The following is a 13,158-nucleotide window of genomic DNA, read 5'->3' as shown; positions in this document are numbered from 1 at the left end:
TGGTAGAAAACTGAGATACCATTGATAATATATATTAATTATTTAACTATGTTATAGCTCAGTCATATCTGTAATTTTACTTACGGATACTTTACACCAATTTTAAGGAACTTTCTTGAGGGATGGAGAGATGGCTCAGAGGTTAAGAGCACTGACTGCTCTTCCAGAGGTCTTGAGTTTAATTCCCAACAACCGCATGGTGGCTCACAACCATCTATAAGATCTGGTGCTCTCTTCTGCTGTGCAGGCATACATGCAGGCAAAACACTGTATAGCTTAGTAAATCTTAAAAAAGAAACTTTCTCATACTTAGTGTTCATAGATCTAAAGATTCTGTGTTCTTGCTGGGTGTGGTGGCACATGCTTTTAATTCTAGAACTTGGAGGCAGAGGTAGGCAGATCTTTGTGAATTAGAGGACAGCCAGGTCTACAGAGTTCTAGGACAGCCAGGGATACACAGAGAAACTTGTCTTGAAAAAAACAAACAAAAGATTCTGTGTTCTTAATAAAATAAGGGTTAATCCTATCTCTAGCTTGAAATATGCCCAGGTAGTACTCAGTTAACAGCACAAATTGAACCCTTTCCATAGACAGTGTATTGAATGAGCAGTAATCTAGTAAATTTTGGAAATTAAGTACTCTATATTTTCTCTTAAACAGCTGTACACAAATCCCAAGGAACCTGAGGTAAGATGGTAATTTATGTATCATATATAAGTATGTTTATCTGAGTTGAGGCTGTAGATTGTTACTAGACAACCACAGGAACAGAGCAGTTTATCGTGAACTTTATATTTTATTGTATATGGAACTATTTTATTATGTAATTTTTTTTTAGAAACTGTAAGAGTGTTAGAAAAAAGAAAAACAACATTGATTAGAGCTGAGACTTTTCTGTAACATTTCAACATTAATCATAAATGTTCAATGACCATACTTTATCTATTTTAATTATTTATTTTTATGATCTTTTGGAAAAATAAAAGATTCAGAATAATTCTGAGCTCTTTACCACCAGAATTCTCCTTGTTGATGTTTTGACAGACTTTGAGAACATTAGTCCGTCCTTCCTTCCTTCCTTCCTTCCTTCCTTCCTTCCTTCCTTCCTTCCTTCCTTTTTTAATTTAATTTTTTTTTAAGGCAGGGTTCCTCTGTGTAGCCCTGGTTGTCCTGGAACTTGCTCAGTAGACCAGGCTGGCCTTGAACTCACAGAGATCTACCTGCCACTGCCTCCCAAGTGCTGGGATTAAAGTTGTACACCTCCTCCACACTGGGCTTGAGAGCATTAGTCTTTACTCCTACCTTTAGATTCTCCAACTTGCTTAGTGATTCCTAAACTTCGCTGGCCTGCTGGTATTCAAGTCTTTTGTGAAAGCCTCTTTGACTCACTGTAATAATTTCTATCTTTTCTAAAGTTCTTTCCCAGAAGAGCTCCATAGTTTAACCCTCTCAGTTGATTCATATATTTCCTAAGACTATTTGGAGTTCTTGAGGATAAGGGTGTTTGTTGTTTTCTACCTTTCAGAGTGCCTAGAACAGCCTTAAACACGTGTTACTGCGCCACTGTCATGACTTTTGTAGCTGTGACACAGAGATGGAGCGAGAAAGCCCTTTGGCTCTTCATTCTGTTTTGTCTCTCTCCTAGCTTTTTTTTTCCCCTTGCTTTGAATGTTCCTTCTCTAAGCCAGTGGATTTAGTTTAACTGGTGATATTCAAGACTAAATTGTTTTTAAGTCCTTAGTATTTTCTCTTTGCAAGATTACAAATAACCATGTAAGTAAAGGGGGAAATGGCTGCACACAAGTAAGTGTGTAGCAATTCCTTAATGGCCAAACTGGTCTTAGGTTCTGCTTCCTGAATCTCTCTCCCCAACCCTCTGTTTTTAGAATTCACTGTGTAGCTGAGGATCACCTTGAACTTTAGATCCTCCTGCCTCCACCAAATGCCTTAGTTGTTTATGTGAGTGTGTTGAGATTACAAGGCACCACATGCCTGGTTTTCTCCGTCTTAGAGATGGAACCTGGTCTTTGTGTATGCTTGATAAGCCCTCTACCCTTTGAGCTCCACTCGGCCCCTAATTTTTTCTCCAAGTTCTCTATGACTCAATAAAAATATTTTGAATACTTAACCAGTTATACACTATAGTAGCAATCCCTAAGTACTAGGCTTTAATGGCACACTTCTCATTACTAAAAAATGATAGGGTAGTTGAGTCTTTAAAAAAAAATGGAATCTGGGCAGTGGTGGCACACGCCTTTAATCCCAGCACTTGGGAGGCAGAGGCAGGCAGCTCTCTGTGAGTTCAAGGCCAGCCTGGTTTCTAAGAGCTAGTTCCAGGACAGGCTCCAAAGCTACAGAGAAATCCTGTCTTGAAAAACAAAAAATAAAAAGTAAAACAAACAAAAATAAAAATAAAATAAAAAAACTTCAAACACTACAGGTTAATTTAAAAACAAAACAACTCAAAACAAAGCATTTGTATTAGTTACTTTTCTGTTGACATGATAAAACACAGTCACCAAGAGAACTTAGAGAAAGTTTATTTGGGCTTACAGTTTTTGAGAAATGAGTTCCTTTTGGCAGGGAGGAATAACAAGGAACAAGCATGGCAGCAGGAACAGTAAGCTGAGAGCTTACAACTTCAACCACAAACACAAAGCAGAGAGAGCAAACTAGAAGAGGCAGCTACCAAAGTCCACCCCCAATGGTACATTTCCTCCAGCAAGGTTCCTCCTGAAGGTTCCACACATTTCTAAACAATTTCTAAACAACTGGGGACCAAGTGTTCAAATACCTAAGATTGTAAGGGACATTTCTCATTCAAATCACCATAGCAATGATGATTACAGTATCACTACTACAATAGTTCTACAGTGTTCTTGGCTACTGCCTAACATCAAGGCACTGAGAAAATTGTGTAGCTCTCTGATCTCATTCTCATAAATACTCATGAAACAACATTTTCAGATAAACGGTCTCTGGCATTTATTGATACTGTGCCAAAAGTTTGAGTCATACCCTTGAAAGGATAACCTTCCATAAACAAAATGGCACAAAATAAAACTATTCTTATTTATTTGGAAGAAAAATAGACTTTACACATGGTGTTAAAATTAACAGCACTCCTGGGAAGAATAGATCATAGTACAATAATTGAACCATAGATTAAATCCAAATGTGCTTAGTTCAGAAGTAACAGAAGTAGGATAAGTGTACACAATTGTGGGACATTTGCACTTACAGTTTTGTTCTGATTGCTTTCTTTAAAGAGATTAATTTAAGCCAGGCAGTGGTGGCACACACCTTTAATTCCAGCACTCAGGAGGCAGAGACAGGTGGATCTCTGTGAGTTCGAGGCCAGCCTGGTCTACAAGAGCCAGTTCCATTGCAGCTAGGACTGTTAGACCTAGAAACCCTGTCTTAAAAAACGAAAACAAAATCAAAACAAAAAAGAGATAGCCTGAGAAAAGTAACTAAATTAATGTAAAGTGGTAATGAGCTTTTTTCTACAAGCACAGACTGAAATGTAGGAGAATATTAATAAGGCACATAAGCTAAAATAAGTCTTAAATTGTTATAAATCATTAAGAACTCTGTGTATGAGTTTTGTGAGACTAGCAATCTTACTGTTTTATTATAGTCCTCAGAATTGAACTCAACCCTGGCTTTTTTTTTTTAAACATTATTTTGAGTTTGGGTATCTAGGTATGTTATCCTGGTCAGCCTTAAATTGTGATTCCCTGCCTCAGCATACTGATTAGCTGGGGATGCAAGTATGTGTAATCTATACCTGGCCTGATTTGTACTTTCAAAAACTCTTGGCTGGACAACAGAGAAGAAAGATCACACGGATTTGTGATCCACTTTGGAAACAGACTCAAGAAGTCTTTCCAGTGGATTTGAATGTAGAGTGAGAAGCAGCCTGAGCATGTTTGAAATGATCAAGAATTACACTTTTAAATAATTATTCTTTAAATTTGCATGCATTTGTGTCTACTTGTCTGTATGTGCATCATGTGTGTGCAGTGCCCTTAGATGCCAGAAGTGGGTGTCAGGTCTCGAGAACTGGAGTTCCAGGTAGTTTTGAGCCTCCTGATACAGGTGCTGGGAATTGAACCCAACTTCTTTGTAAGAGTAATAAGTGTTTTTAACCAGAGCTTTCTCTCCACCCTTGCGATTAACATCTTTTGTAAAGCAGTTATATATCTCTACAGTAAAACAATCAGTTTAGGAGTCACATAATAAAAAATTGCCAACTACTTAAAGGTTCCTTTTATTTACAAAATACGTTCTCATGGTATGAAGAGGCTAGAGTTGACTAGAAATGTGGGCAGGCAAGAAGAATAGGCATTGTTTGCTTAACAATTACACTTACCACTGGCTAAGAGGACACTGTGTATCTAGCCCATCCAGAGGGAACCCGTTGCTTTTAGGCACCTGCAGCTATGTCTAATCTGACCCATCTCTTCTATTGTATTCACAAAACAGCCTTCTGAGCGTCCTTTGATTTTTTTCAAATAGGCTGACCAGTAAAAGCAATTCTCTTTTAAAATTAACTTATTACAATCAGTCTTTTAGGATCAGGCAGTATGAGCTAATTTCCCAGGACCTGCTCACCTGTGATTAAGTTGTATGCTAAAGTATAAGATCAGCAGATCTATGAGACCAAATCATAGAGAAAGGTAACAGGAACACTAAAGCTGTTCTTGGTTACGCTAACATCCTCAATTCCACATTGTCAAGAATTTATTCTGAACCAGATGAATGAAGGTCATATTTTGTGTTCTGATTTCGACTTATACTCTATCTGCCCCTAGCACCTTCAGCTCTGTCTACAAACTATAAATTTATCTGAGTGAAACATTTATTTTTAAGCGGAAATCTTTTAAATTAATTTTTATTTTATTTATCCATGTATATGTGCGTGCGCACAGCAAGAGCGGGGAGATCAGAGGACAACTTTCAGGAGTCAGTTCTTCCACTGTAGGTCCCTGGATTAAAAACTGGGTCATCAGGCTTGCACTGTAAACACTTTTTAAAAAAATTATTATGCATAGTGTTCTGTCTGCACGTCTGCCTGCAGGCCAGAAGAGGGCACCAGATCTCATTACTGATGTCAAGAGCCACTATGTGGTTGCTGGGAATTGAACTCAGGACCTCTGGAAGAGCAGCCAGTGTTCTTAACCTCTGAGCCATCTCTCCAGCCTTCCACCTGGCTTTGAAACCTCTGAGTCATGTCACCAGCCTGAACTAGTTTAATAAAAAGAACTAGTTTATTTTCAATAGTATATATTTCTTATGAGGAAATTTGTTCCCTGTATTCTACCAAACCCTTAAGAGCAGATAGCAGTAATAGTTTTTAGTTCAGGAAATAAGACTTGATGCCATAAGCCATAGTTCCTTTTTCCATTTTTTAAATCTTTGTTGCCATTCACTCCTTCCCTAAATTACCACAGAGACTTTCTAGCTGTTCTTATGACTTCTCTGTCTCTATTCCTTCCTTTCTCCCTCTTCCCCTCCTTCCCTCCCTCCCTGCCTTCCTTTTTCCTTCTCTCCCTCCCACCCTCCCTTTCTTTTCCTTTTCTTGAGACATGGTCTCTCTATGTATCCCTGGCTGTCCTGGAACATGCTGTGTAAACCAGGCTAGCTCCAAACTCACAGAGGTCTGCCTTCCAAATGCTGGAATTAAAGGCACATGCCACCACACCTGGTCCTTTCCTGTCTGTCATAATCACTGCTCTTTTGCTTTGAAGCAACATCATGACCAAGGTAACTCTTGTAAGAAAAAAGCATTTAATTGGGGCTTGTTTACATTTGCAGAGGTTAAGTCTGCTATCATCATGGTGAGGGGCATGTCAGAATGCAAGGGGGTGCTGGAGCAGTAGTTGATAGCTACATCCTGATCTGTAGGCCAAGAGGGGGTGGGGAGATACAGACAGACACTGGGCCTGGTATCACTGGTGACACACTTCCTCCAACAAGGTCACACCTCCTAACCTTTCTAATCCTTTCAAATAGTTCCACTCCCTCACTGGTGACTAAGCATTCAAACATATGAGTCTATGAGGGCCATTTTTATTCAAACCAACATACTGTCTGTATTCTTAAGGCATACAGATGATCAGGTCCTGGGATCTCTGACCTGTTTAAACCTTCAATAGACTTTGATGATCTTAGAATAAAATTCAAAATCCTTACTGCTGCAAACAGTTTCATGCCAGGCGGTGGTGGCGCACGCCTTTAATCCCAGCACTTAGGAGGCAGAGGCAGGCGGATCTCTGTGAGTTCGAGACCAGCCTGGTCTACAAGAGCTAGTTCCAGAACAGGCTCCAAAAAAAAAACCACAGAGAAACCCTGTCTCGAAAAAAGCAAAAACAAAACAAAACAAAAAACAAAACAAAACAACAAAAAAAACAGTTTCACAACCACACCTCTTTTGGACTCTAAAAAAATACATTCCTTCTCAATTAAGAGCTCTTGCATTACTGCTCTGTCTACCCAAGGCACTACCCCACGTGTCTGTATATGACTGACATGTCATGAGGCTCATCTCAAAATACCACATCTTCAGGCAAGTCTTCCTTGACCCCTCTGAATCTAGCACTTCTTTCTCTATTTTGTACTTCCTATCACCACTTTATATTGTTCATAACACTTATTTTATCTGAAATTATCTTTTCTTTGTTTATGAGCTAGAATCTTTGTAGATCCGGTGGGAAAAAATCTTTTCTGCCTTGTTCACTTTCTAGTTCAAAGTAGACATTTGATAAAATATTCATTACATGATTGAATAATTCCTCAACTGGTAAAATTTAATGGAAATATTTGCTACCTAACTTAATTTTAGCTGAGAGGAGGGGGATTAAGTTATCATTATACCTGGATAAAGTAATGCTGTGAAACAAACATTCAGAGGAAGCATCAATGAAATGTTCCTTTTTATCAGGTAAAAATGTGGTTCTGTTTCACAATTAACTTCTTTCTCTGTTCTCTTTGTTTTTTTCTAGAAAGTAACTGAGATATACCAATTCAAATTCAAATACACAGAAAAGGGAACCACTATGAACTTTGACAGGTAGAATATAATTGTTTAATGAACTCAAGAAATGTATATGAGTAAAGTAAAATAAGTTTCTATATGGGCAGAGGAAAGCCTTAAATCATTTTGTCATAAGCCCTATAAACCCCACTATTATGAGTAGAAATGATAATAGTTGTTTTAACATCTGAAATCTATAGACTAAGCTGGTAAGAGTAGAGGCAATGGTGGATGTCATGGCTCTTAAAAAATTATGTTAATAAAGGGACTGGAGAAATGGCTCAGTGGTTAAGAAAACACTCTTCCAGAGGATCTGATTTTGATTACAAGCACCTACATTGTGTGGCTTACAGCTGTCTATAACTCCAGCTTCAGTGGAGTCATGCCTCTGAGAACACCTGCACTCATGTGCACATACCAACATGCAGACACACCTACACATAACCAAAAATAATAATAAATAAATATTGAAAAACAAACAACACATAATTAAAATATGTTAATAAGGCTGTCAACATGATGTTAGGAAAAGAACCTATATGACTGTCTCTGGCTATTGTTTCAGTGGCTCTGTTGGTATTAATCTGTTGGCTCTGTTGATCTTTTTCATCTTTAATGTTGGCAGATTAATTTGCCTACATATACTATCATCTGGTTATCCATACACATACCATTTTCTGTGTGTCACTCTTTGGGAAACTCATATGCACTGTGTTTCCCTATCAAGTCTTAAAATCCATGTTTTAGATCCAATAACAAGTCAAAGAGCAAAACCAAGGAAGACCCTGTGCACATGGAATATTTGTTAAGGAGCAACATTCTTCTCTCAGAAGCTTTTGACTTCAGATCAGTCAACAGGCATGGTGAACTAAGGACTGCTGATGAAATGTAATAGAAGTAGATGAAATAGGAACTGTAAAAAGACTGGTAGAAAAGGGCTTCCAATAAGGGAGATAGATACCCTGAAAGAAACAATTCTGAAGAAAAAAATTGGCAAAAATGCTGCCTTTTCTCTAGTTCTCCTGGAGCGCTGAGGGTTTCTCTCCAGAACTGTTGTAGGGTATCTATTGCTGTGAAGAGACACCATGACCATGGCAGCTCATATAAATGAAACATTTAATTGGGGTGACTCACAGTTTCAGAAGTTCAGTCCATTATCATCATGGTGGGGAACATGGTGGCATGCAGGTAGATGTGGTGCTGAGTAGTAGCTGAGAGTCCTAAATCTTGATCTTGTAGGCAACAGGAAGACGACTGAGAGTATCTTGAGCATAGGAAACCTCAAAGCTCACTCCCACAGCGACACACTTCCTCCAACAAAGCCACACCTCCTAATAGTGCCACTCCCTATGAGATTATAGGGGCCAATTACATTTGAACTACCACAAATACTCACTTCCGCAGGGTGATGGTGGCGCACGCCTTTAATCCCAGCACTCGGAAGGCAGAGGCAGGCGGATCTCTGTGAGATCGAGACCAGCCTGGTCTACAGAGCCAGTTCCAGGACAGGCTCCAAAGCCACAGAGAAACCCTGTCTCGAAAAAACCAAAAAAAAAAAACCAAAAAAAAAAAACAAACAACAACAACAAAAAAATCAAATACTCACTTCCTTAATTTTCCTCTCATATTTGAGACTTGCAGAAAGTACTCAGATATAAGAGGAAAAGTCAGTTCCAGAAAGGAGATTAAAAGTATTAGCCAGCCAGGCAGTGGTAGCACACGCCTTTAATCCCAGCACTTGGGAGGCAGAGTCAGGCAGATCTCTGTGAGTTTGAGACCAGCCTGGTCTACAAGAGCTAATTCCAGGACAGGCTCCAAAACCACAGAGAAACCTTATCTCGAAAAACCAAAATAAATAAATAGATAGATAGATAGATAGATAGATAGATAGATAGATAGATAGATAGATAAAAGTATTAGCCACATTTAACTAGTATTTATATACTATTTTCTCAGAGGCATGGTCTCAAGTGGCTCAGGCTGACCTTGAGCTGAATATGTGGCAAGGTTTGCTCTATGAAGCCCAGCTGCAAACCATGTATTTCACACTCTCCCCCACCACAAACAGTTGCTCTTACTCTCCAAAACTCCAATATACATATTTTTAGCAACCAGATTAACCTTTTTTGTTTATTTTAGGGACACATGTTGAAAGGTTAACAGTAAAGCAAATAGGTAAATCTTTCTGATATTAAGGAAATGAGAAGTTAATATATAGCATATATTTCTAGAATGATTGCTTAAATGAGGGTCCTGAATATGATCTGATGTTTCCTTGGGCCCCATGGGCTATTATGTTTATATTCCTTCTTTCTGACTGATTAAAAAATCCTAGTAGACAAAACTTGTAGTTGTTGGAAATTGATAGAGGAGCTAAAATATCTACTTAATATATGTTTATGCTGTGATTTCTCACTTTCTCCAGAAATCAGGGAAAGACCTAACAGTTTAATTACTTGGATGATTTTTCATTGCTTAGTGCCAATATGTTCAAGGTACTGCAAATAAATTGCAGTTGTAGCTCGTTCTTGAAGGTACTTAAATGTGAGACTAATTGGGAAGAAATCGTTGGAGGGAAATGAAGATTTTTAATTAGAAGATAATTAGCCCAACTCTCACTCATTTATTAGTTCAGCAAATTTTACTAGATAGCTAGAGACCAAGCCTAGTGGTGTGGAATGAAAGAGTTAGCCATTTATAGTCTATTTGGGGACAAATAGTTCTTCTGAGGGAAGGTGAAGAGTACAGGGAAGACTTGAAGAGATGAGACGGCACATGAGCTGGACAGGCGCACCAGGGCATCAGCACAGGACAGCTGACGTGAATAGCATCTGCAGATACATGTGGGCGTAGCTGCAGGGGAGGGTAAAGGTGAAAATAATTAGTTGTACGTACACCATTTCTTTTATTTGATTGTGTGATGGAGGTAATAGACGAGTTTTAAGTAAAAAGGTGACATGAACAGACTCTCCTATTGGGAGTATTAATTTATGGAGAATGTCTTGCAGTGTAGACAAAAAGAAATAAGAACAGATGCTTTAGCAATGAGGAGGGGATTTCTTTGAAAGACAATCATATGGTAGATAAGTGTAGCACTAGTGACTGATTTCATGCTTGGAGAGCTGCAGAAATGTCCATAAGCTTATCTCTCAAATGGGCTAACTGACCTAGAATAGGTGCAAACGATTTGACTGAGGTCATTCAGCTGGTTAACAGCGCAACTGATACTCAATGCTAGGTCACCTAATTACAAGACCATTATTCTCTTTACTATGAGATGTGGTTATTTGAAAGCCAAAATTTTAAAATGATCATATTTAAAATGCCTTAGGGGTGTTTGTTATTCGGAAATCCTTTGCATGTACATTACAGAAAGTACTATCATTCCGTTAAGTTCCCTCTTAAAAATTGTCTACAAAAATGTCCTCATGTTTAATTTATTAGGTGACATAGTCAATAGTTGTATTGTTTTGGAGTATATTGTAAATATTATATATGATTGAAAGTGCCACTTTTCTGTGATTATAGTAGTAGTACAAGCTTCGAAAGTGGAACAAACAGTGATGATATTAAGAAGGCCTGTTCCCTACTAATCCGTCAATTGTATATACTGATGCAGAACCTTGGGCCCCTTCCTAATGATGTTATACTTACCATGAGACTCCATTATTATAATTCAGGTAGGTAAAGACCTTTGGTCAAATTCCTTCTTAAGTACTAAAGTGATGCTGTCTATAAGTAGAAGGATTTCATAAGCATTCGAAAGATGTTTGTATTATATGTGAAGTATTACTGTCACTTATTCTATTGAAACTTAATTTTTTCTGCCCTTTCTGCAGTGACACCACATGATTACCAACCCCCTGGTTTTAAAGAAGGGGGTAACTCACACTTCCTGCTGTTTGATGGGGAGCCTGTGAGCCTTCGCATGGGCTCAGTCTCCTCTGGCTTTCACAGCATGAAAGTAAAAGTTACAACCGAGGCCACCAGAATGCTTGATGGGGAGAACAGTCCCACTCAGGAGAATGGCACTACCGAGATAGCCCATCAGGGTCTTGACTGTGATGAGGAAGAAGAGGACGGCAGCAACCAAGTAAGGCCAAGTTTTAGTGCTCCTTCACTGCTTCACTTAAACACAGTTGACATTTTCAGCGTGTATTCAGGTCATGTCACAGTAACAGAGTCCAGCGGAGCATGGCGTGTATGAAAACTGAAACAAAACTAGCCTCTGACGTCAAGGACTTTTTAGTAAAAAAAAAAAAAAGTCTTCCAGAAGGAAATACATGTTTCTTATTGTCTAGCAATAAGAAAAAAATCCCAGTGTGCTTTATTTTTTTTAAAGGTACCTATATATTTATTTTGTTTTTTTTTTTTCACATTTCAAAAGTAACATATTTTTAGTACTTAAAATATTTTAAGTATCTGGCAAGTTTATACTCAATAAAAGTATACATTAACTCTTGATTACTGTAGTAACTGGGCACAAGAGGGTTAGGTAAGAAAATTTTACAGATTAACCTGAATCAGAGGGAAAAAAAAAGAATGAAACCAACTTCTATGACAAGCATTGCGGTTTGATCATTGGGGAAAGCTGAGGGGTTGGTGGGCTTGCAGCCAGTGGGGCTGATAAAGGCGTTGCTTAGAGCACTTGACTTTGTTTCTCTAGAGACTTAAAGCTGAGGCCTTGGCCGTTGTCTGGATAATAATGTTTGCTTTGTGCTGACATTGTAGTTAAAAGATTCTGAAACAAAATCATTTTCAGGCTGTTTAGTGGGAAGGGATATTATAAAAATAATTCAGGAGGTATTTTGAAATTAAAATAATTTTTTTTTGTCTTAGAATCCTACTTTAAAAAGATGAGTATAGGGGCTGTAGAGATGGCTTACGAGTTAAGAGCACTCGTCCAGAGGACCCAGCATCCACATGGCAGCTCACAACTGTCTGTAACTCCAGTTCCAGGGAATCTGACACCCTGTTCTTGCTTCTGTGACTACCAGACATACACATGCTGAACAGACATATATGCAGGCAAAACACCAATCTGAATAATAATAACAACAACAATTATTATTATTACAGAAATATTTTTGGATGACTATGCTGGGTAGCTTCTAAAAGTACCTTCCAAATATTTAATTCTGTATTGTATTTAGTATATTGAAAGGGAGGTAGTCCTAGTTTCAATTCAATAAATATGACAAATGTAACAAACAATAGGGTTTTTATTGTTGTTGTTGTTTTTCGAGACAGGATTTCTCTGTAGCTTTGGAGCCTGTTCTGAAACTTGCTTTGTAGACCAAGCTGGCCTCGAACTCACAGAGATTCTCCTATCTCTGCCTCCTGAGTCCTGGGATTAAAGGTGTGCACCACCACAGACAGCCTAAACACTAGGATTTTTGGGGTTTTTTTAATTCTTTTTTTAGATTTTTCACAATATTGGGTATGGAAATAACTAGATTCTGGTACAATTTTTTCTTTTGATTCTATGCCAAGGGATATATAGCTAACATGGAAAAGCTAGTAATAATAATAACAATACCACCAAAACAATACAAGTGGTTAAGAAAAGAATGAGAATGTTTTAGATTTTGATTTTATTTTTTTACAAGGCAGTGCATTCTTTATTAACCCCCTGGGAAAAGGTCAGACAACCGTTCTCTTAATGGCAGGAACACTATGTGAAAAAAGGCTAAAAGAGAGCTGCAAGAAGAGGCGATAGATCCCAGGCAGGATATTAAACAATTGTATTAAAAAGCTTATAGTGAGAGGTGGGAAAGTGCCCTTGTCATTGAGTCTTAGGGGGGAAAAAGTCTCTCATTTTCTTTTCAGCAATAAACATACCTGTCCAACGTCATGGGAAAAGAAAAAAGGAAAGAACAAATGAGCAAGTCCGAAACCACTGCAAATATACAAATAGATTGGTGCCCAGAAAAACAGGCCTTCCCTCTTCCCGTTCTATTTTAGTGTGCATCCCCCCCACAGTTCTCCCTTTTTCTCCGCCTCTCTCCATCCCTCTCTCCCTTTCTTTTTTTTCCTTTTTTTTAATTGAAAAAAAAATTCCTGCCTCCTCCCAGCCTCCCATTTCCCTCCCCCTCCTTCTGCCCCTCTCTCCTTCCCCC

General features: G+C 38.4%; 1 protein-coding gene across 1 annotated transcript in view; it reads left to right on the top strand.

The window, feature by feature from the left end:
- The window catches only part of Hormad2 (HORMA domain containing 2), a 101,418-nt gene that overhangs the window by 23,519 nt on the left and 64,741 nt on the right, over positions 1–13,158 (top strand). The window contains exons 6-9 of the mRNA XM_050141072.1: positions 661–687; positions 7,008–7,075; positions 10,568–10,719; positions 10,879–11,132. Of these exons, the coding sequence (XP_049997029.1) occupies positions 661–687; positions 7,008–7,075; positions 10,568–10,719; positions 10,879–11,132 (501 nt within the window). The remainder of the gene's footprint in view (positions 1–660; positions 688–7,007; positions 7,076–10,567; positions 10,720–10,878; positions 11,133–13,158) is intronic.

Source organism: Alexandromys fortis, unplaced genomic scaffold (genome assembly GCF_014885135.2).
Source record: "Alexandromys fortis isolate MF-2015 unplaced genomic scaffold, M_Fortis_MF-2015_v1.1 scaffold_7, whole genome shotgun sequence".
Taxonomy (NCBI): Eukaryota; Metazoa; Chordata; class Mammalia; order Rodentia; family Cricetidae; genus Alexandromys; species Alexandromys fortis.
This window is presented reverse-complemented; position numbering and strand designations above follow the sequence as displayed.